This window comes from Pseudopipra pipra, chromosome 10 (assembly GCF_036250125.1).
Source record: "Pseudopipra pipra isolate bDixPip1 chromosome 10, bDixPip1.hap1, whole genome shotgun sequence".
Taxonomy (NCBI): Eukaryota; Metazoa; Chordata; class Aves; order Passeriformes; family Pipridae; genus Pseudopipra; species Pseudopipra pipra.
Genome location: NC_087558.1, coordinates 16193387 through 16216591, shown reverse-complemented (window position 1 = coordinate 16216591; position 23205 = coordinate 16193387). Strand labels below are relative to the sequence as shown.

Sequence of the window (23205 nt, the reverse complement as noted above, 5' to 3'; positions counted from 1 at the left end):
TCTTTAATCTTGTAATCCCAATAGAGTTTCAAGTATCTTTTCTGGGGGGTTTTTTAGAAAGAAAAAAAAAGCTGTGAAATGATGATTTGTAAATAAATGTTCTAAAATGACACATAGGATTACTCATTAGGTAATAACAAAACAAACTACCTAATAATTTTGGAGATCCTAGGAATTTTATTAGCATCTAGGTTTGGTAGGACTAGTGTGAAAGGAGGCTGATAGCAAATTTTTTTGGCAGCTTGTGACTTCGGTCATTTCACCACAGTTACTAAAAGAAAACTTCCACGATGGACACTTGAGGCCAGTATAGTTGCAACTTTCAGTATAATTTTTACAGTATAATTCTGATTCATGCGCTGAAAAGCAGGTTTTCACTGTGACTCAGGTTTTGGAGAGTAGAAGTCCCCCTACACTGCATCTTCAGAAATTTGGGGTCTTGGGCAAATCCACTGCATTTGATGGGAGTCTTCTTAACAACGACTCTGTGACTGCCCCAATGAATATACATAAGTTGTGTGTAAAACTTCCTTCACAGAAACAACTTTGCATCCATTAAGGCCAAAAGCAATAAAAAACTTAATATTTCTACCCTTTGCTGGTCTCTCATTACCATTACAAAGTTCATTTTTTCTCTGCCACCATTTTAATTTATAGACTGGTGTCAAAAGGAGTTCTTACTGAAGAATGAATAGAAACTATTATCGTTTGTGCAAGACTACAGAGTTAATGTACATTGCTGTAAAACCCTATGTGCCTGCATTAATCTTCTTAAATTATTTTTTCGATAGGCCTTATTATGCTTATTTATTTTCTTTCTTTCCGTACTCATTTAAATGCCAAGTAGAATCTCAGAGAACTAGATAATATAACTGTGACAGTTAACAAAGCTGAGAAATCTGATTTCAAGGCCAATCCAAATAAAACAATGATAAATATAAACCAATATATATATATAAACCAATATAAACCATCAAACATAATTGATACCATCATTTAGCTTTCTTCAAGTTAATCTTGACTTTTTCCATTTCCTGTATTTGGAGATTGTTGGTATGGAAAAATTATGGTTCCATCAGACCATTGCAGGAGATGATATTTTAAAGGAGGATTTGTTCCTGAGCAAAATAATAAGTGCATGTTATTTGAAATCAGTTTATGGGTTGCTCAGAAGCCAGTCCTGCACCTTATCCTTTTCCTGAACCCTTTGATCTCCTGCTCAGCAAGGCAGGCAGACCTGTTACCCAAATATCAGCATAGTCTAGAACAATATATCAGTGACCAGGCTGTTCCAGAAAGACAAAGATAAAACTTTATGAAATAGTACTTTCAAATTTTAGACACTTCTGGGGAAAACATTTCACAGAAATTCTTGAAACTTTCAGATGCCAAAATGCCATGAATTTTTAACTGTTGTGGTTAACTACAGGCCACACTCAGCTAAATAACTGCACCAAAGAACATAAAATATTTAATGGTTTGGAAAAACAAGCTATTTAACAATGAAACCAAGGTGAAAGATTTGACTCCCTGCAGCCCCAAATTCTGATTGCCTTGGCAGTCTCTGCCCAGGCTAGTCTTGGTAAGCCAAGAAATGTAACTGCCCATAGTCTACAAAGCTAAACAGATGAATTCTTTAATCCTATAAGCAACTGAAGCGGGAAATTATTACCATGTTTGATTTACGGAGAGGAGAACATTGATGGTGCATTACTAAATGAATGCTCAGATTTCTGGGGCAGTTGAGTATTTGCTTATTGATTTTTTTAAACACACCTAGATAGTTTCACTTGGTACAGCATTGCTCTAAACTACTATAAAAATCAATTATTTTTCTCAAAGACATTTGTATGTCATGTAGAAGCAAAAAACAAGATTAAAGCGTTTTAAGTCCTTAAATCCATTCTGCTTATCTATGCACGTCAAACTGTTCTGTGGTGCTCTACAGGATTTTTCAGTACTTGAGAAAGATGAGGAAGTAAATGCTGCTAAGCCTAATTAAAAAAATGCAAATGATTTTGCTAGACAAAGATGTCAAGTGAAAATATTCCATAGCAGTGACTATGAGAGAATGATTGGATGCAAGTTCCAGCTGCTCCAGCTCTCTGTGGTGTCTGAATGAGCAGGTATTACCAAAGCATAAGTGTATCTATCAGCTGGATAGAAAGAGTAAATTGTGCATTATACAACTAGACCTGAGGTGTTAGATCAGAAGCTAAAACAGCAAAATCTGGAACAGTGAATTAGGTTTTTGTTTGTTTGTTTGTTTGGGTTTCTTTTAAACTGAGCTGGTTTCTTTCTTACTTGCCTCTACAATATCTTCCCCCTCATTTCCTTTTTAAGTATGTTAGTGTGCATAATAGTTCAGATCATGTATCTCATTTTTGTACTGTTTTTCACATAGAAGGGCAGGTCTGCTGTGTCTTGCTGTCCCTTGGGCTTAGGTGCCTTTGTTCTGGACTACAGCAGCAGAAGAAGCCTCTCCTGATAAATCTCTAATCAAAGCCTTCCGTGAAAGGATTTCAGGACTGGATCCAATGGATCAGAAACTGTTGTCTCTAGATTGAAAACAGGCCCCTTTTCTCCTCTGGTTAGTGACATCCTTCTGTAGTAAAAGCACATAATTCTGTAAGTTCTCTCTGCTTTTGAGAGATTGGGGTGAGAATTAAGGAAGGAAAACAGGTCTGATGACAGGTTTTGACTGAGATCAGTCGTATGATAAATGTACATCAATATAGACATTAAGAATGAAAATCAAGATTGTAAAATCTAACTGATCTGGATAATTTCCTCAACTCTTCCTTTCCCTCCCCAAGCCCATCCTGGCCCCAGTACTTCTTCTTGCTTCCTGGGTCATAAAATTAATTTTTTAAACCAAGACCATTGTGTTTTCCCCCCTTGAAAAGGAATGTTTCATCCTTCCCTTCACAGTATTTGCATTCAGTACACAAAAGATCCAGCTACAGCTAACCACTGGTACAAGCAACAGAAATTACAGTTTTGTAATGGACACAGTTTGGTGACAGTGTTTTTACCTCCATGCACTTTATTGTCCATATGTACTAGTCACCCTCTAGAAATCTCTTGATTAACTTTAGGTACAAATAAATAAATCCACTTATTCTGTGACTGAACCAGTTCATTCTTCAGAGATTTTTTTCTCACATAAAACAAACTAGTTAGTGGTTTCCACTGCAGTTCAGAAGATTTAGAACTGAGTTCATAATACATGGCATAGCCTCTAAATTCAGCAACTCATAGTCTCTAAACACAGCCTTAAATCTACTAATCTAAATTAGTTCAGCTACACAAAAGCCAATGAAGATAAGAGAGAAACTGGTAGGAAAACAACAACATGGAAGCACAAAACCAGAAATGGCAGTGCCAGGCTTGTCAGAGCTGTGGATCATCCCAGAACAGCAGGGATGTCCTCTGCTCTTTGCTTCCCCTTTTAACAGCAGGCTTCAAATAAAAGGCTAATTGCTCAGCTTCACCATCTCAGTTGTTCACTGAGGGCTTTTTTCATGCTGTGGGTCTCCTTTCATCATTCCTGACTAAAGTCCTATAATAAAGATAACATATGGTTGCCAATGATGGCTTCAGTAATTTTAAATGAAACCTTTTGGGACTCACCTCTGTTCCTGCTGAAGGAGACTTGCATAGCATCTGGCTGCTCATGCATGCTCTACAAATTGCAGGGCAGCTCTGCCCCAGCTGTTAGACAGGTTATAAATAGGTAGAGCTCTGAAGCAGCAAGATTACTTAAAAAATGGAGAAACAGTACATGTTCTTCCTTCTGCTTATGAATTGTTCTGGAAAAAGCTGGTTTTCTGATTGGCCATGTGAATGCTGGGATTAGAAAAGCCTGCTTACCTATGTATTAACATCAGAAAGTTAACTTTTCAGCATGTTGAGGTGTAAGCTCTGGCTGCCACTTTCCCCTCAGTAGACTGTTTATGAAAGTATGGCTCTGTTTGCTTTCTCTGTTTTATAGGGAAGGTTTCAGTTCACACACTCCTGGTACACTTACAATTTCCCAGTTTCATCTATGTTCATAAAACCTATAGGAATTCTATCTCTTGAACCTCTGGCCTATTGTCAAATTAGATAGATATCATCCAGCAAGGTTGAATGTAATACAGATTGTCACATGGAGACCTTCACCATGGGTACTCACAAGCTATGTCTTGACTGGAAATGAAAATCTAATCTCTAGTACACGAAATGGGAGCTTTCTGCAGCATGTCAAGCACATCAGATACCAGATCCTGCAAACTGCAGAGGAGTCACAAGAACACTGGTGGGGCAGAAGCACCAGCTCCTCCTTCTCCCACTGTCAGCACTGGTGGCAATGCAGTCTCTCTGCTAATCAAAGCTACCCACCTTCCAGCCTTCTTTGTTCTTCTCACCTGCCTCCTACAGACCATCAGGCTTAAAATGTGGCTTGAAAAAGCTGAAGCCCAACACTCAACTTCTGCTGATGGAGCCTGTTGCTTTAGGAGGTTGTTTGATGTGGCTCTGCTGAGGCAATGGACCCCCCTGTCTTTCTATTTAAGCCTCTCAGAGCCATCAGGGGAGGCTCTGTTGCCAAATGTGTCCCTGAAAGAAGGGTGCCTGTAGGTCCATCTGCTTTTGCATAAATAGGGGATTACTTTGGTTTTGTCCTCTTGTTCTCTCTGACTATTTTTAGAGGACTGCTTTGTGTTGGCATCCATTAAAAAAAAAGTGTCCTTTATGATACCACCATTTCAGATCCCACAAATTTTTGAAAATGAAATCATGAATCACCATGCCTACCGTGCTTGCAGAATGTGTTGTTCAGTAACATTAAAAAGATTCTTCAAGTCAGTTAAATTGACATCTTAAATACATGCTCTCAAAACCCTAAATGCCACTGCATAATTAGAAAGAAAGCCTTAAATGAACTTTGAAATTTCCTTTTCCCCCACTTCTCAATTTGCACTCTCCTCAACTTGAATTTCCTTTTTCAGTTGAGCCTGGAATTATTTCTGTTGGTAAACAGGCAACCAGAAACTCTAATTATGCATCTTTACTGAAACTGCAATCCTAGGTATTCCCTTGATTCTTTAAAAAAAAAATTGAGCTAATTTAAACCTAATTCAGCTGGTTTGCTAAACCATTTTTATTCACACAAACCCACAGCTGATTTGGGACAATGTTTTGCCTAACTACATGCAGTTTTTGACAGATTTAGGTCTTGCCCCAGTTGAGGTCTGATTTACTGAGTTCCAGAATCCTGTATGAAATAGTAAAGATAAGTAATTTCCTCTCACAGAGGTCTTTAAGCACTTCGAGGGAACAAAATAAATAAAGAGGGCAGGGTGCATGTTGTATGGACAGCTGAAGTGGATATTTCAGTTCAAAGGGCACGTGAACATACCCTTTGTCGTTACAAGGTCCCGTGTTCTGGAGAACAAAACACCTATGGCAAAACACTCAACTGCAGTTAGGCACCAATGACAGAGGAAGCTACAAGTCTGGGCTAAGGGCAAAAGCTAAGCAGAAGAACTTCCAACCCCCATATGTTGAAGTTCTCACTGTCATGGGACTCCTGTGTTTATCTGTGTAACAAACAAGTGCTCATTTTAGTTACTGGGAGCTCTGGTGCTGCAGCAGCAGCAGCCTGATTTGGAACAGAGGCAATTAGACAACTGCCTGGGGCAGACGGTTTCTGCACTCACTCAGGCCCACTCACAAATTTCTCAGCTATTTAAAGATATAACTGTGCAGTCACACACACACTAATGAAGAGGAAACAAGGATTATCTGAAGCAGGAGTGTGTGCACGTGGCTTTCTTGTGCATAGTTTCATAATGCCTAACGTGTCATCTTCATTCAGCTTCATTCTGATTTTATAGTGTGCTGCTTTAAAATGCCTTCATGTAGGGCAGTGAGGCTTGTGGCATCTTCATTATAAAGCATGCAAAGAAGAAGACACATTCCTATGGTTTCTGGGAGAGAAAGATCCCAACTGTTCACTAACTGCTAGCTGAAATTTGTGGGTTTCAGGCAGTATTTTTTAGAGTGTTCTACCACCTTCCTTTTTTATTTTTTTTTAAATCATTACTCTTATTTTGGCTCCTATTGCTCCACCTCTGAGAAGTTTTGGGAAGCAGGCAGGACTTTCTTTCTTGCCTTGCTGTTGGATTAGGGTGCTGTCTTGGGATGGAAGAAAGTAACCAAGTAATTTCCCAGTGTTTCCCTTCCCTGAGCACAGGGATAAATGCCTACTAAGAAGGATGTGTTATAAGGATTGACATTTCCTTTTTGTGGAGATCTGCAATATTATAAGAAATAAGGAAACTCAAAATTATAAATTGTTGCTTTTCTGTTGCAGATATTTGGTTTTAGATTACAATTTCCTTTCCCCTACTGACTAAATTTTGGTGAATTATTTTCACTGCCATTGGCTGTCATACTTCTTTTGGAGTAATTTGAAGTTGTAACTAATATGCACAGTGCAAATTTTTAGTAGATAGGAGACCAGGAATGGTATAAGAAATGTAGCTCTCTCCTCCACGCACAGTAGAATTCAACCTTTTATATTCAAAGGGTTAAATTCTTGAGTTGGAATACATCTTATATGAGGTGTTTAAAATAGCCTGATAGTGACTCAGAATAAAAAAAAAAAGCTTTTGGAAGACAGAGCTAATTATCCATTAGCATTTGGATGCAGTGCTTGTCTCACATTAATTTCCATGCTTGCCAAAATGATTCTGGCAGAGGAACCAGCTGTGAAATGTAGAAATTAAAATATTAGTTTGGAAGTACTAGATATGCCCTGTAGCTGCTTGCAAAAGGATTTACATGAATAGAAGTGTGAGGCAGCAGCATTACACAGGTGGGAGAATTTCTGTACCCCCTTTCCTCCTTCTCCCCCTGCTTCATTTGTTAGGCATGATGTCATAAGCTCTGGAATATCCCTTGGGTCAGCTGGGGTCTGCTGTCCCAGCTGTGTCACACCCCCCCAGCTTGCTGTGCACCCCAGAGAACTCACTGGTGGGGGCAGTACAAGAATGGAAAAGGCCTTGATGCTGTGCAAGCACCATTCAGTAATAACAAAAGCACCTATGTAGTATCAACCTTGTGTTCAGCACAAATCCAAAACACAGCCCATACCAGCCACTGTGAAGAAAATTACCTCTAGCCCAGCACACAGAGTGATAACCTGAGGGTATGAAGCAGCTCTGGCACTTCTGCACTATAAACTAAATAACTCAGAAGGCTTCATGACAGGTATTCCTCAGCTGTACAGGTCACCAAAGTGAGATCAGGCTACTTCAAACCATCAAAAAATGCATTCTTGTCAAAGTAGGACCATGACACTTTACTGACAGTTTCTTTGCCCAAAAGGATGCAAGGCAGGTTGGGGAAACATCAACTTGAAATCAAGTCATCCCAAGCCTTCCTTCTGTTGTGCAGTCCTTTACATGATTAGAGAGTGATAATTTCTGTCTCTGGCTGTAAGTGGACAAAGTGTTTTTCCTGTTTTGCCTTGTATTTTCATTGGGACAGCCACAAAACACGTTATTCCTTTCAGAGTCTATGTAAAAATCTCTCCCATGAGCTGCACAACTGCTGTCTAACATGAGATGAGGTTTCCAACTGCTCTTCCCGCAGGCACTAATGGAGCGTTTCCAAAAGCAGACAGCTCAGTATATCTTCTGTGAGTCACTCAAGCTCACGTAAATAAGGTCCTGACGTGACTTTCCTGTGTCTCCCCAGACCAGCCACAATTCTTTTTTAGGTACACCTTGTATGTTGTCAGAAGGACGTGTTATACTGCTCTCCCTTCAGCATTTTTAGCAGTAATCTGTCTGAAATTTAGTCCAAATTACTCTTCAGCAGGTGTTTATCTCAAATGACTTGGTGGATTTGTGGGTCTTGATATTTTAGAGACTACTCCTACTTTAATGTCTGGGCTGCATTAATGAATCTTCCTGAGTTATCTCTTCATAATCCACTGCTTCAAAACCAGCTGTGAATACTTTCTTCCCATTAAAGCTTATTCCTTTGGGTTTGGTGTAATTAATTGCCACTTATGACTTAGAGAAAATATTTCAATAAATATTTATGCCACATGCACCACCTACTTTCTCCAGTGCCCTGGACACTTAACATTTAACAAATTCCTATAAGCCTCAGGCTGCAATTCATTTTAAAGGGAGCCTGTGGTTATAACAGCAGCAAGCAGCCAGAGATGTCCACTCTGGAGGTAGCACGAGAATCCCATTTATTGATAAAGCAGGCCATGGAGGCACTGAGAATATGCCAGAGTGAAATGCTGAAGAGGATACAGCTGCAATGCCACGGTTGATCCTCCCACTGTTTATTTATAGCTTTTTCAGAGTAAGGCTAAGCATCCACTTCTCTTAAACACAGATAGAAAACCACTGCAGTATGAGACTGTCACAGAGGGACAGGAAAGAAGATGGCAGATCTAGACAGAAGATTAAAGAGTGTCCAAGTCTGAAGTGACAGGAAAGATAAAAAATCTTTTGTCAGTCTTTCCTACTCTGAAATTCATGAGGCAGGTTTTGGCTGCTGTATGATATACATGTGTGGTACTGAAAATACAACCCTTTAAGGGCATATTTAAATTCTGTCTTAACATTAGCTCATATGTGAAGATATATTTTTCAGAGCCAAGTATGTACAAAAGCAAAAAGTGAAACATATTTTACAGATTATACAAGTAATGCTTTCAGTGGTCTTTTAAACTTTGTGCTCAGTCTGCCTGCACTGGCTCCATAATGCAGAGAGCAATTGGTGAAGAGGAGGGTTTTTTATTTCTCTGTGCAAGCAAGAGAGGGGCTCTCTGGAAGGTACAATTCCTTACCACAGCAGCATGAACACCCACACATGCCTGAGAAAGGACTACAACTCAGTGCCACAATTTAGCCTGCAGCTGTTGATTCCTGCACCTTGTCAGGATGTAATTAAGGTATCGTCAAGCTGAATAGGAAGATGGGACTTAAAACTAAAAATATCTCTACTAATTATGGTTTAGATCTGGAAAGCAGCGGATGCATTTTGATTTCTGAAAGAGACAATGCTGTTCCTGAAGGTGGTTGAGTAATTATGGAGTGAAAGGTAAAATAAACATCCTTGTAATTCTCTGTCTTTATGACATGGTGCTGAGGGTGTTTGTGCAATCTCATGAAGGGGGAAAGATGTTTTAGTATCTAGGTCTGTCAATTTTATGCAAGAAAATAGGGCTTTGCTACATTTACTAGGAAATGTAAAACTTCGTTCAAGCCCAATAAAACAAATCAGCTCTTTCAGTTATGTATGGTCACTATTGAGGAAGACACATATGGTTTTGTTTTAAAAAAAGGCAATAAAAAGATCTTCTTTGGGATTCAAGATTTCACTTTCATACTTGGCTGTATAAAGACGCTTGTTGACTACAGCCAACCCTGGGAAGAAACACCCTTTCTGAACTTCTGTAAGAGTAGACCTTCATGCTTCAGTGAGGGCATGCTCTCATTCTTTGGACACTCTGAAGAACATATTGGATACAGGGGCCCTGAATAAGGGATAGAAAAAATTCTGGTCATTAGATTTCAACATCCTGACCCAGTGTCCGCACTGTTAGCAAGTTATTTGGAAGTTATTCTAGTATCAAGGACTCATGTAAAATATGAATCTGTATATTTGTACCTAAATATTTAAAGATACGTAGTGTCAAATCTTTAAAAAGACTTGGGTGAAAAAATGAATGAAAACCACTCCTAATCTACTTTAATTCAAGTGAAAGCTGCTCTCCTTTTTTTCCTCAAAATATACCTTGCCAAGGATTTTTCCTTTCTGCATATGTTATCATTCAGTTTGAATTAATTTGTGGGAACTGTTTCCTGGATGTTTTTGTTCCGTCCCTTGAGTGAGCGCTGGCATTTATCTGACAATATGGTGAGATGATTCAAGGAAGAACTGGCCAGAAAAAAACAATTTCTTAATTTCATGGTTACTTCTCTCTCTGAACTGACTTATTGTGTGTTTGTACAAATGCCAGGGCAGTAAAAGAGATGAAGTAGGGCTGAAGGAGGAGGTGACGCCACAGAAACCCTCATTTGGCCAGCTCAAATTAGTCCATAATGGCATCTTTAACCTCCTCCTGAACTTGTTTACAAGCTTGATGGCTAAACTGCAATGAAAGTGATAATGCTTAAGTACCTGCTTAGGACAGCGAAGCCATGCAGTAGCAAAGTAAGCAGCCAGTTCTGAAAATCCAGCTGCTATGATGGCAAAATGACATTATTCGCTATGTCAGTAAACAGAGGGATCATACACAACATGATCCATAATCACATCACCTGTTTTCTTTGTTAACAGTCAGGTTTATTTCTCACCAAGGCAACAGTCTTGTCTCTTCACTGATTCAAGCATTGCTTCCCTTCCTTGAGAAGCTAGGGTTTGTTCTCCTGCACTCAACTGACCAGATTACAACCCTGAACTGTAACTCTTCCTCCTCCTGTGCTGCAGATGGATTAAGGTTTTTCCATGTGGCACAGGCCCACTCAGTGGCTGTTACCATCTCCACTGTCCCCGCTTCCCCAGTCATGTTGTCCTCCACTCTCCTTTGTGCTGCCACCAAGACTTACCAGACCACTTCAAGAAAAAGTGCAAATGGCCTGGGGTCACAAAAAAGCAGCCAACAATTAGATGAGAGGGTGTTTTACCACGACTGAATCTGACTGAAGTTTGGGCTGCTGTCCTTCTTTTCCTCTGTTCTGGCCATGTGTTCCTGCTGCTCCCTTGGGCTGGATCTGACCAATATACAACTGCATGTCTGTGCATACAGCCTACATTGCATGCACTCATGTAGGGAGCATTCTGATATGAGCATCTGTGTAGTTACAGAGTAGGAGCACTTGCAAACAGAAAAGTTGCTGGACTATTTCAAGAATGTTTCAAAACGTTTAACACTTCATTGAAACTTTTCTTTCATCCATCTGCCTGCAAAGCCAGATTTTTTTCAGCTTTAAGGAGATGTAAAATAATTTTAAAACAAGCTTTAGAGCCCTTGTCACATCCTGATTCTTTAAAAAGTGTTATCTTGTTATGCTACCTTAAGAAATAAGCACTGGTTTTTATTGCTTTGTTTTAGTTGAAAGGCAGATATTTTCTGCCTGCCTTATCTGTCGCTGGCATTTACTGGTGTGAAGTGTTTCTGCTTCTCCGGGGTTCTTGAGAGGAAGTTTGCAGCATTTCTGCCAGTCTGGAAATTCATTGCCCCTCACACAAAGGCACACTGCTGGGGAAGGGAAGGCTCTGCTTTCCTAGAATAGTAGTTCTCAAGTGCAATTCCTCATTAGGCTGTGGAGTGGGAATGCCTGTCTCCTGGCCTGCTGTTGGGACAAGATGGTCATGCAAAGAGTGATAAGGCATGATGTCACTTTTGTGGGGAGATCATTTGAGTCTGGGTCCATTTTGAGAGAAAATTTTTTTTTTTTCAATGTGAATATAATTTCTAATGGCTTTTCTATCTGTTGCTGGTCCAGAGCATGAAAGTCCAGAGAATTTCTGGAAAATTCACTGCTATACCTTAAGCATCTTGAGGCATATGAATGCCAAATGTCTTGCAGGACTAAACCACCATCTTTTTGTTTGGTTTTGTATCCTACTTTTTTCAAAATAACTATTTTCATTAAGAATTCCTAAAAGACAATTAAGATACATCTTTAGCAGTGTGGCAATACCACCATAATCACGGTAATACTGCAATGGTATTGCAAAGAAAAATGTTAAATCTTAGGAACTGCTAAGATAAAGTTATAAATTACATTTCTGTGCAAGATTAAGACTTTGCACTTCAGGAGAGTCCAATGTTAGAACAAACTATAAATCATCTAAGCAAGGAAGGTTTCTTAACTTGTACTAACATAAGCCAACCGCAAATTTTCAGCACTGGTAACTAAATAATCTAGATCTTTGGAGGGAAAGTAGGGACAAAATATCTATCAGGTTTTTTCTTTTCAAATAAGGTCTGCTTAAAAGCATGTCCAAAGCAGGAAACATTTGTTGTAGGTCCAAAGAAAGATAGGTGGCAATAGTGGAGTAAACAAAGGTATATATTTTTATGTGAAACCTCATTTATTTCATGAGGTCTCTCCATGGGGTAATGTCACAGATATTTTAATTACATTTATAAATCACTACAGGGAGCTTATGTCTCATGAATCCACATATTTTATTCTATTTGGTGGATTTTGATTGAGTTCTCATTCAGTAGAAACAAACAAAACAAGACTTCCATAATTAAACTACTTTTAAAATTTTTACTACCTAATTATATTAGCACGAAACTATGTATTCTCATCTACAGTGGTAAACTGGTGCTAAACAGTACCACTGTTAACTGAATTAAGTTTAATTAAATGTTTAGCAATTAATAAAATACTCTCTGAAGAGGAAAAACTGCTTCTAATATTGGTGTAGAAGAAATTCTAATATTGGTGTAGAAGAAATTCTTTGAGGTAGTTTAACCCGTTTGAGTAGACTGCATGGCAAAATCAGACAGGGTCACCTGAAATAAGGAGGGTAGCAATGGTATAATCTTTCTATATAACATATAATGTAGTCTTTCTGTAACAAGTTATCTTTTCTTGGTAGCTCTGTCATATCAAAGCTCAACAGGTCAAAAAGCAAGTCATAATTAATTTTTATATTATTATTTGGAGTAATCATTTCCTCTAAGAAACTAAGACCAGATTTTAGGACATTAAATACTAAATAGTAAAATTAGGTGACTGTGGTCAACGTGTTCTGCCTTAAAAACAATCCCTTCTTACATCAAACAACAAGGATCACTGGTTATTTGCCTGATGAACCTGTTTTGGTTAAGAATGTATTCAGGATACTGTTCAAGTGACAAGATTTGCTGCAATTGAACAATGTTTGTACTTCCCAATGCTTGTGACCCTTTTGCTTGGGAGAACAATGCAGAATGTTAAAGAGGAAACTGCTGTCTTTCTGGCTGTAGGAGTCTAGGAATTAGTACCAGTAGACATTACTCCTTAATATCCTCTTCCTCGTTTCGTTCATTATCATCCCAAGTAGACACAGGAGCCTGTTTAGTTTCTCACCTTATACCTTGAATGCCTGCTCAGTGAGCACACTATGACTATGTAGTGTATTTTGCTCCCTCTGACTTGTGGAAGCTGAGCCCAATAGCCTTTGACCATATTCCTCACTTTCAACTGCTGCAGTTACAGTGTTGTGTCACTCCTGCTGCTCTCAAGCAGCTGCATCACCCCCAGGCAGGACACAAAGCCTCCAGTCACCACCACCATGGGAGGAAGATTCTGTTTCTTGGCAGCAGGTGTCTGGGTTCTCAGTTAGAGCTGATATGTCCATGTCCTTGAGGGAATCTCAGCAGACTTCACGGGAGCCCCCATCTGGTCTTTGTGTGCAGCACAAGCAGTGCTGGAAACCTTGTACCTGAGATAAAGCTGATCTTTTCTAAAGTCCTTCTTTGCTCACTGAGACCAGGGAGTAGCATTCAAAAAGGATTCTGAGTAAGGATCTGCTCTCCTGAGTCTTTCATCAAGTAAAAAACTATTAAAAACATAGCAATGCGTTTTCATCCAGTTTCATGTAGACAGTGTGTAAAGCAACATAACTCCTATTTCTTCATGCATATTGTTAACCAAAAGCTGTTCTTAATTGCATTATAACCAAAAATAATGCGACAAATTTAATTTCAAATGTAAAACAGTTCTGTTTGAGTTCTTTAGTAGCTACTCCACATCTAATATGGAAAGAGTTTTCTCTTTAATTGTGTCTCTGTGCCTTCAGGAACATTGAGCAGCCTTTTAAACATCTGCTTTTTCCAACCTGCCACTTAACAAGTTATGGTTTGGAATAATTTTCTCTTTGTCTTATTTTTATCTCTTGTCAGTTGCAGATTATGAACCTAAAAAAATACAGAGGGCCACAAAATCTGAAAGACAAGTGTGGGGAAACCTCTGCAGTAATCTTTATTAATGTGCTCTGTATAGAAATCTCTATGTATTTTTAGTTTATATGTTTGCTTTTAAAAGAAAACTGGACATTTCAGACACTTCTAATTTAACATGTGCTCTCGTCAGCCCCACATCCTACCCAAATAACTCTCAGTGGACTTTTCTCCAGAGGAGATGACAGTGGTACTTACTGAGGCACAGTTGCTTTCCGACTTGTCTTCTAGAAAGCCAATTTGGCATGGTGTCCTCTGATTCTGCAGCCAGTAGTCTGTTGATTCTAGCAGACTGTTACTGCAGAGAATCTGTTAAAATAGTTAAAAAGAGTTAAAATAATTAAAAATTTCACTCAGCCCTACTGTGCTTTGGAGGCCTGAACTCTGCTGTTGTAACTCAAAGGAAATTTTGCCTACAGAATTTTGAGGGGTCAGGATGGACCCCTGTTTGGTTTGGACCCGTCCAGTTACTGTAGCTTAAATCAAATTATTTATATATCCCCTAAAGTATTTCAGAACTGAAAGTCCTGAGACACTTGAAGGAGATGCCTAAACCCAATATTTTTACTGGAAAATATTTCTATGAGTTTTGTTCTATGGTAAAGTCATAAACATAAATGTTGGGAAAAATAATTATTTAATTATACCAGAGTGCACAAACTTGCAGCCTTTATGAGTGACTGTATCTCTCTCCACAATAGATCAGTACTAGTCATTCTGCCAGCAGTCTCATTTCTGGGACTGCCAAGGCTCCTAACTCTTTCTTCTTAAATACTTTTTTCTGCTTTCTGAGAAGCTAAAGTACTTAAGATTTCTGTAATGAGTCCTGAGCTCATTCAGTGCCCTGAGATCAAAACTTTGGGTTTCATCTCTGTGTTGACTCAGTCCTGCAGACTGTGCCCACAGGCTTTGCTCAAACAAAAAGGAAATGGGGCTACAGATATCTGTAGACTAGAAAGAGGCAAAGCCAGTTTTGCAAATCTGACATTTAGATTGAACTGAATTCTTTACTTTCTGTCTCTGCACTAATATTCTTCCATGAAAAAGTAGGACCATTAGTATTAGGGACTATTAGTATTCAGGAACAACAGGGAAAAATTGCTGTAACACTGATGCTACTTACAGAACATTTTATATGGTTTATCATCTTCCTCAGGCAGCAAGTATAGAAGTTAAGGGAGCAAGTTAAGAAGTATGTTTGTGAAATAGAAGTATATTTTATTTGTACTTCTTGCAATTCTTGTATTACACGTAAATAGACTGTACTCTCGTTTTTACACTTCGATTTTAATAATATTTAAAAATATAAATTTGTTGTGATACCTGAGGGAAAAAAATCTACCTACAGCGCTTTACCTTAGTGAAAGTTTTGCACTGTCACACATTTGTCCTGCTTACAGACCACTTGATCTGTAAGCCTTAGGAAGAGAAGTGAGAAGAACTTGTGAGGCCTTCTCATTTCTCAGGGAAGATGAATGACTGTGGAAAGCTGATCTGGCCAGTTGACACAATTTTCTAATATCAGGGGCAATTCAGAGGTAAGCTTGTTACCACCCACAAACTAACCCACTCTTATTTTTATCGTTCTGGTATAAAGCCAGTTAGGTAGTTAATACTTCACTCTCTGTATTATTCTATATTGATTCTTGAATAACAGTCAGCAGAAGATGGATGAAGAGTTAATTGGGAACACCACAGTCCTGAGTTTGCCCTGCTTCAGTGCCCTTATTCGGTACTTTCCACCTTTGTGGTGGTTGTTTCTTGGTATCCCAGCCCTGCTACGGGATTTCTTCCAAAGAGCTTTTGAATACAAATTTAGGGTTCACAAAATACTTTGAAAAAGTACTGTGCCCAAAGACTTTGTTCGGAGAAAGAAAAAGGCTCATGAATGCTTCACATGAACACCAGCCTCTGTTTGGGGGCTGCTGGCTAATCTTGTTTACCAGTCGAATGACTTTGCACTCAGTAAGTTTTATAACCTCCTGTCTCAGTGCAAAAAGATTCCTGCCACCATAACCAACTCTGAGACTAGATAGGGAAAATAATATACTCCATATTCCAAAGAAGCAATTTCCTGTTAGTGTAATAACATGTTCATTTTTTTTTCTCTTTTTTTAAAGCAAATCTTTCTAAATGTGGAAATACTGAAGCATTATGAACTAGTTGGTAAAATCTAGAATTAAGCATTTTTTTCTTCATTTCCAAAAATTACTATCCTCTGAGGCTTTTATGAAGACATATAGAACTGAACTTATACAGACATGCACACATACACATATATATCTATATACATATATGATTTCAAATTTCATTGGATTCTAGATATTCTCATCCTCAGGGGCTGAAGTTCTACCTCTTAAGACATAATTTTCATACACAGGAAATAGTTCTCTTTAGCTCAAATAGCTTTTGCTGTAACAAGCAATCTTGTTTCATTTCCTTAGAAGTCACAGTGAATTTGTCTTCAGCCTTAATCACTTTAGATCTTTCTTTCCCAAAACTCAGTTTCTGAGAAGGTGTGATAGGCAGAAATTTATCATCCAGAAACAAGCTGCAGAAATCCTTGGTACTGTTCTTTTTCTCATAAGGTGGGCATTTCAGAACAGCTATATCATAGCAGAAGTGTATTGTAGATGATAAAACCCATGAAATGATCTGTGTAGTCCACACTTCACCTGGTTTGTCTCCTGTGGGATGTTAAATGACCCCTGGCAGTTCCATCTTTCTTTCAGAGGATGTTTTTATCAGGAAGCAAATACTGGTAAGGCAGCAGCAGAAGAAATAACTCTCCTGAACAAATGTTTCAGTCAGGTCAGGTCATAGTTGCCAAGCTTGGGTCACACCAGGATGGTGTGATGCAAAGCTTTATATTGCATTTAATTTTTTGTATGCAGCTTTTCATAACAGACTTTGAAGTCAAGGGTAGAAATTATTACATGGAAGTTTTGGACAGCATGTGATTTTTAAGTAACCTCAAGGAAATGAACATTATAAATGATTATGCAGCATTTGGATTTGAAAAAGACAGGTGAGAAAAATAAAACCAGATATACTTGAGTCTACGCAGTAGAAGCTGGCAGAGGTCAGCAATCTAAGGAACACAGGGTGGCCTAAAGTCATCTGGAAAGCCTCCAGAAATTTCCCAGAAAAGACAGTGCTGTGGAAATGGGAGGCATGGGGGAACATGTGCAAGAGGCCTCCTTGCACATGGCCTGGTTTTACACATATTTAAATGGAAGTCAGGAGATGGAAGGTGACATTTGAGTAAGTAGTGGTAGGAATGAGGGGTAAACTTTGGTTGAGTTTAAACTCCATGTTAAAAAACACAAGTTCCTGCATTAGGATCATTACAAACATATTACTGCTGAAAGCCTTCCCATCAGTACTTCTGTGAAAGAAGAATAATTTGGGCCACCCTGTAGTGCTGATCACAGTTAGGGTTCCACACACCTGCTGTGCAAAAATGCATCTATAGAAGCCATGTGAACTTTTGGGCACATTTCTTTGATAACAGACAGCATATTATCATGGTCAAAGACAAACATAGGGTAAAAGTGAATGTAATATTGTTTACAGCCCCTCGCTGTTGTAAGGCAATTCTCCTTACATAGGTTAAATAGGTTCATGTGTTTATATGTGCATTAGAACTTGCTGGGATATTCGTGCTTTTAAGGGAATATACTGAAGTCCTTATAGTAAAATAATGTATGACTGCAATGATCAAAAGTGTATAAGCTTGAAAGAATTGACCTAAATTAGCAGAGCTAAATAATTAATCAAAAGCAGCGTGAGAACTGGTATTCCTCAGATCTCTACCAATACATTCCTATTGCCATTTTTGCATTTAAGCATAGGTTCAAAATATACTGAGGTGGTCTGCACCAAATCGTAAGAAACCTAAGCCTGTACAGCTTCAGCTGTCAGTCTGCACTTCTGCACTTTTAAGGCAAACAGTATCACTTGCCAAAATTTCCTCCTCCTGTCTTGTACTTCTCTTCATTCTTATCTAATTAAGACAAGTTCAGGGCCAATCCCACTGACATATTGTTAGCATTTTGCTGAATTCAGCAAGGTTCTTTTGGTTTGCAATGGTACAACCGAAAGCAGAACTTGATTCATTGACCATACTCGTGTGACAGCTGCACACACTATACTGCTGCATATCTGGTTTGAAGCAGGATCATCATACTCAGAAAATAATTCAGGATGAATTTGCATCATGCACTAAATGTGAAATCAGCAGTAATTCATGATTCTAAAAAAAGTTTTCCACTCTCATCTAGAGACTCAGCCGTCAGCATTACTCACTGTGTTGGGAATCAATGAACTAAATCAGCCTCTAGCAGTGTGGATCAGAAAAGTCACTTTTTCCCAGAGGAAAATACTGCGTATGAGTTTAGTGTAACAGCTTCCTGCTCCCTGATTTAGATCATAAGACATTAAAATACACTAAATATCTATAACCGAGACAGCATTAAAAAAGCTCTGCTCCACAAACGAAACATCTGCGTCTTCATGACTGATCATCCTAATTGCTTTGGTTAATTACTACTCATCAAAAAAGACAGGAAAGTGGGACATACAGTGGGACACACAGAATAAAATGAGCTATCAAGGGGCACATCTTCTGCATTCATTCAGGTTCTGTGTCATATGGTTCCTGGCAGGAGCCATTCATGCCAAATACAATTACTCAAATCTGCAAGTTTAAACTGTTCCCTTGCAGCAGGAACCCACAGCATTTCACTCCACCACCAATTACACATCTAACTTAAAAATCACTGTACCTAACAGAGGCTAAAAGAGAATTCTTTATCCTTTTCCACACACACAAAAAGAACACTAACACTTTCTGTGACAATGCTGTTAAGAAGCCCAAAATATCCTGCTGTTTGTCAGAAGTGTTGTCAGAAGCGAATCACTTATTTTAGTGTGCCGACAATCATAAAACTGCCTCGTGTTCCAATGAACAGCTCAAATTCATGGGATCAGAGAGGTGAAGCAGCTCTCAATCATGTGGTAAAGCCCAGCCTTTAAAAGAGAGTGATGTTTCTGAAGGTGACCAAGCAGGAGCATTTGTAAAGACAGTGACAGCACTTCTCAGTGCTGTGCCACTGTCCTTCACTCTTACATAAAGTAGACAACTCTGAGATTAAATGAAAATTTAAGATGTTCTTCCACATAGTAGGTTTTCTATGTGAAGATTCCCATTACATTCAGCAGCCTTTTTAAAAATCATGTATTATTTTGCAAAGGAACCTTTTGATCAAAAGAAATATTGACACTTTAGCCATGCTGAGGTGAGCCAGAGAAGCCCAGTCCCAGCATACATATCCACTTTATTGAATTCTTTTTTTTCTATCAATGATATTATATCTACCAAAATTTCTGTGTGTGGTTTTCAGGATAAGGAAAATAAATCTTTAGCATCTACATGTTTTATCCTTCTCTCTCCTTACATACATAAACATATATTGTTGTTAGTTTGAAAACAAACAAACAAAAAACTCCAAACCCAAAAGGAAAGCATTATTCTTATTAGTTAAAGAGGGAGGAGAAAAAAAAGTAAGAATTATAGGAAAACTGAATGAACTGTAAAGGTTTATAACAAATGCTGTCTTTTCAGCTCTAGAATTATGCCTGTGGGAGACAGTAGAGCTCTGAGAGTTATTGCAAAGTGAGAGGTGAAAGATAGCCTGTCCTCCTCAATAGTCTTTGGTAGTGCCCCCTTCCCTCTGCCATAGCATGGTTCTGGGGAGGAGGAATAAAAGGAAGCATCCATGGTCTTCACTTCTGTATTCTCAGTTGTACCAAAATAAGCTACATGTATAAATTAACATCTGAGCCCTCCTAATGACACACATACACACACAGATGCCATTTTTCCCCCCACATGCCCTAAATTAAATAAGTACATATAAACCTGTTTTAAGGAAAGAGTAACAGCAATGTATACCACCTCCTGTTGTAGAAACCCTTCCAGTCAGACATGAGGGAGGACAGAAAACCTGTTTCATAGACCAAGCAGACAGAAACTGCAAGATACCATAACAGCAACAATAATTTATTTTTCTGTATCAAGACCTTTAAGTATCACTTAAGTTTGTATTCCTCAATAAAGGCAAAAGCTAAAAAGCAAAGCTATGTATATATCTGACTTTGAATATAACATAAACTTAGAAGTTACCTTCTTACATGCTGTGACAGAGCTTCCCAAACTGCTTGCAGAACTGTCTGTGCTGCTGCCTTGGCGCTCTGGGACTTCATGCATCAGTGGAGATTCAAAGGTGCTGAAGAACAAAAAAGAAACAAGCCCCCAAAAACCTTTCCAGTGACTCAGCTACATAAATAACTCCAATAATACCAAAACACAGTTCAGTAAAGAGAGGTAACAGAAAACAGGAAGCTGTCTATAGTCTCCTTGCTGATGTTACTAGTCCATTTATTGCTAATTTTCCCTTTTTGGGAGATTCTCCTGAGCTTCATGCTTTGGATATAAAATAGCAGACTGATGTCCTTTGAAGACTAGAGGGTAGCACAAACTGCCTATAATCATATCTGTCTTGAATGACACTGTAAAAAGTGATACTAGCTTGTTTTCATAAGCAGACAGCTTGGAACAGCAAATGAAATACTTGTTGCATAAATTCAGCTTTGTAAACAACAGAAATATTTGCTGCATTTTTACCTGCTAGGATAGAAGTAAAGGGGTGGTGACTAAAAAGTAAAAAACACAACAGGAGAGCTAGAATTCTGTAACCCACATGGAATTGCTTGATACATTGTGGGTTTAGAGCAAAGGTAAGTCATGCTCATACTCTGTTTTGTGAGTCAGTTGTACAAAACAAATATATTTGCTTTGGGACTGTGCAGATGTGAAGTATAAAACCACAAAGACAAGTTCTCCCATCCAAGTTATTTGCACACACTGCAGGTACCACCCCTCATACTTTTCTTCTGGAATAGTCCAGGCCAGTCTTGTAAGATCTTCCTTCATATAATAATCATATTGTTGCAAGACTAGTGAAGTTTCTCCCTCCTTTACCACAGAGTGTTAAAGGGCTGTTTCTCCAGAAAGGTACTAGGGAAAGAGTACCCTACATGATCAAGTTCTGTTTCCCTAATTGGGTCTCTAGAGCGCTTTTAATTATTGCAAGTCATCCATGAGAGACTGTGGAGCATGTTGTGATAGACCATAATGAGTGACCAGGTTGCCACGGCTTGAGCAATGATCTTTTACTGGAGCTTAAACCAATATGTTAAGAAGAGGCAACTTAGGCTACTGTCCCCTTTTTTTTCCCCCCCAAATCTACAGCCAAGCATCAGTAAGGTTACCTTTCTCTCAAAGATCCATGGATGTACATTTCACTTGACACTACTGAGGACTAGACATGAATATATCCATTCCCACTGATAAGTAACTTTGTAAAAAAGAATTTTGCTGATGTGTGTGGTGGTCTTCTATAATTATTTAAGAAAAGTATCTAGATGTGCTGCTATTAAAAGAGTGAATGAAAAATATAAAACTAACTTAGTGCTTATTAATTGCCAACTGGGGAAAACTTCAGGAATTGCATGTGAGAATTGAATACAAATGTAGAAGTGAGACCAGGGGGTTAACTGACTTCACTTGAAAAGTGTGATACCACTTAATACTCTGGAAGATATCAGCATCCTTTGTATCTAGAAAAAGTACTTTTGCCTGTTTACAAAATTCTGCTTCCTTGGTCAGTTGATAAACAGTAACATTTCTGGGCAGTGATTTCTCCAGCATTTGACAAAGCAAAATAACATTTTATTGGCCTTATGCAGAGTTCTTTAACAGAATGAAGGACATTAAACATATTAAGTCAATTCTGGTTTTATATCTTCATTAAAAATAAGCACCTCATATTCAGAGGGTCAAATATTATATAAGTTAAGTATCCTCCTTGATAAGTCCACATTTAGGTGCAGCCTCTGTAGTAGGTAAAACTCACTACTCCCAGCAGAAGCTGTGCCCTGCCTCTTTTTGTAAGATGCATCACTTCTGCAACATGAAAGGAAATTACAGATCAGGTCTGACCTGTAGGTTGAAGTACAAAGCTTGTTTTCTCCTGCTCTTCACTGAGAGGAAGACTGAGTGGCTTTGCCACTTCTTCTCCCTACAGGGAGCTGAGGTGCTGATAATGACGATTTGCTCTCAGTTACACCATGTGCAGGGAACTGAACTGCCAGTGCATGAAGTGCTGCTGAGTCTAAAAGCAACAAAGAGGACAGTTTGACCACTAAATGAAGGCCTTTTTTGGAACTTAATTAAACAGTACAAGCAGAATAGTACATTAAAGCATAGCTGGAAAATATAGTTGAAGAGTCACATTCTGGAGTACTAATAAATCTGTGCTATCTCTGGATGATACTCCAGTAATGGGTAGCACATGACATGTCCCATACAGAAGTAAAGCTCTCCTTCTGGTCATGTGGGAAGTGAAATGATCTTTAAAATCTTAATCCTTTTAAATCTGTGTTATTCTCAAAACAAGCCCACTTTTCATAGAGAAAATCTTGTTAAAAGTATGTGATGAGTGAAATAAATGTAGACTGCCATTAAATGTTTCCAAACAGAAAAGGTTCCATCTATGACTGAAGTTCAGACAGGAAACACAACTGCCTTTGGTGTTACTGAAATCTGGTAAACCTCAATTCTCTTGTCAGCTATCCCAGTCCTCAGCCACATCCAGCTGATTACTTGGAACACAGGAAAAATCAGCAGCTGTGTTTCACAGGACAAGGGGCAATGCATTTACAAGTATTTGTAACACTTTCAGGGCTTCTTTTTTTGTGTTAGGTTCATGTTTCCTGTGCCACAACTGCAGAGCAGAACCCCTGTTCTCCTGCTGCACTGCCGTTCAACACTCATTGTGCCAGTGATATGAACTCTAGGCTTCCACTGTTTGCAAACAGGTTCAAGCAGTCAGGCTTCACAGTCACTGAAAAGCAGAGCTATTTTAACAAAGAAGTGTTAAAATAGGAGAGCTACATTCAGAAACAGTTTTAGACCCCACAGCCTTTTCCTCAGTGAGTTTATGGGTACGCAATTTCTAAAACAAGTACAGAGAAACAAACACACTTCCCCACAGCTTGGCCACTACTGATGATCAGTCAGCTACATGGTCACCTCTAGGTATCACACAAAGTAGACATGTTGCAGGGCATGCTAACTGATGGAAAAATGAGCACCTAGG

At 38.7% G+C, this 23205-nt stretch overlaps 1 protein-coding gene across 4 annotated transcripts in view; it reads right to left on the bottom strand.

Annotated features, from left to right (window-relative positions):
- SPHKAP (SPHK1 interactor, AKAP domain containing) overlaps positions 1 to 23205 on the bottom strand; it is a 68643-nt gene that overhangs the window by 29479 nt on the left and 15959 nt on the right. For all 4 annotated transcript variants that reach the window (XM_064666453.1, XM_064666454.1, XM_064666456.1 and 1 more), the window contains exons 2-3: positions 20169 to 20271; positions 14180 to 14290 (exon numbers count right to left, since the gene is read on the bottom strand). In XM_064666453.1, the coding sequence (XP_064522523.1) occupies positions 14180 to 14290; positions 20169 to 20271 (214 nt within the window). The remainder of the gene's footprint in view (positions 1 to 14179; positions 14291 to 20168; positions 20272 to 23205) is intronic.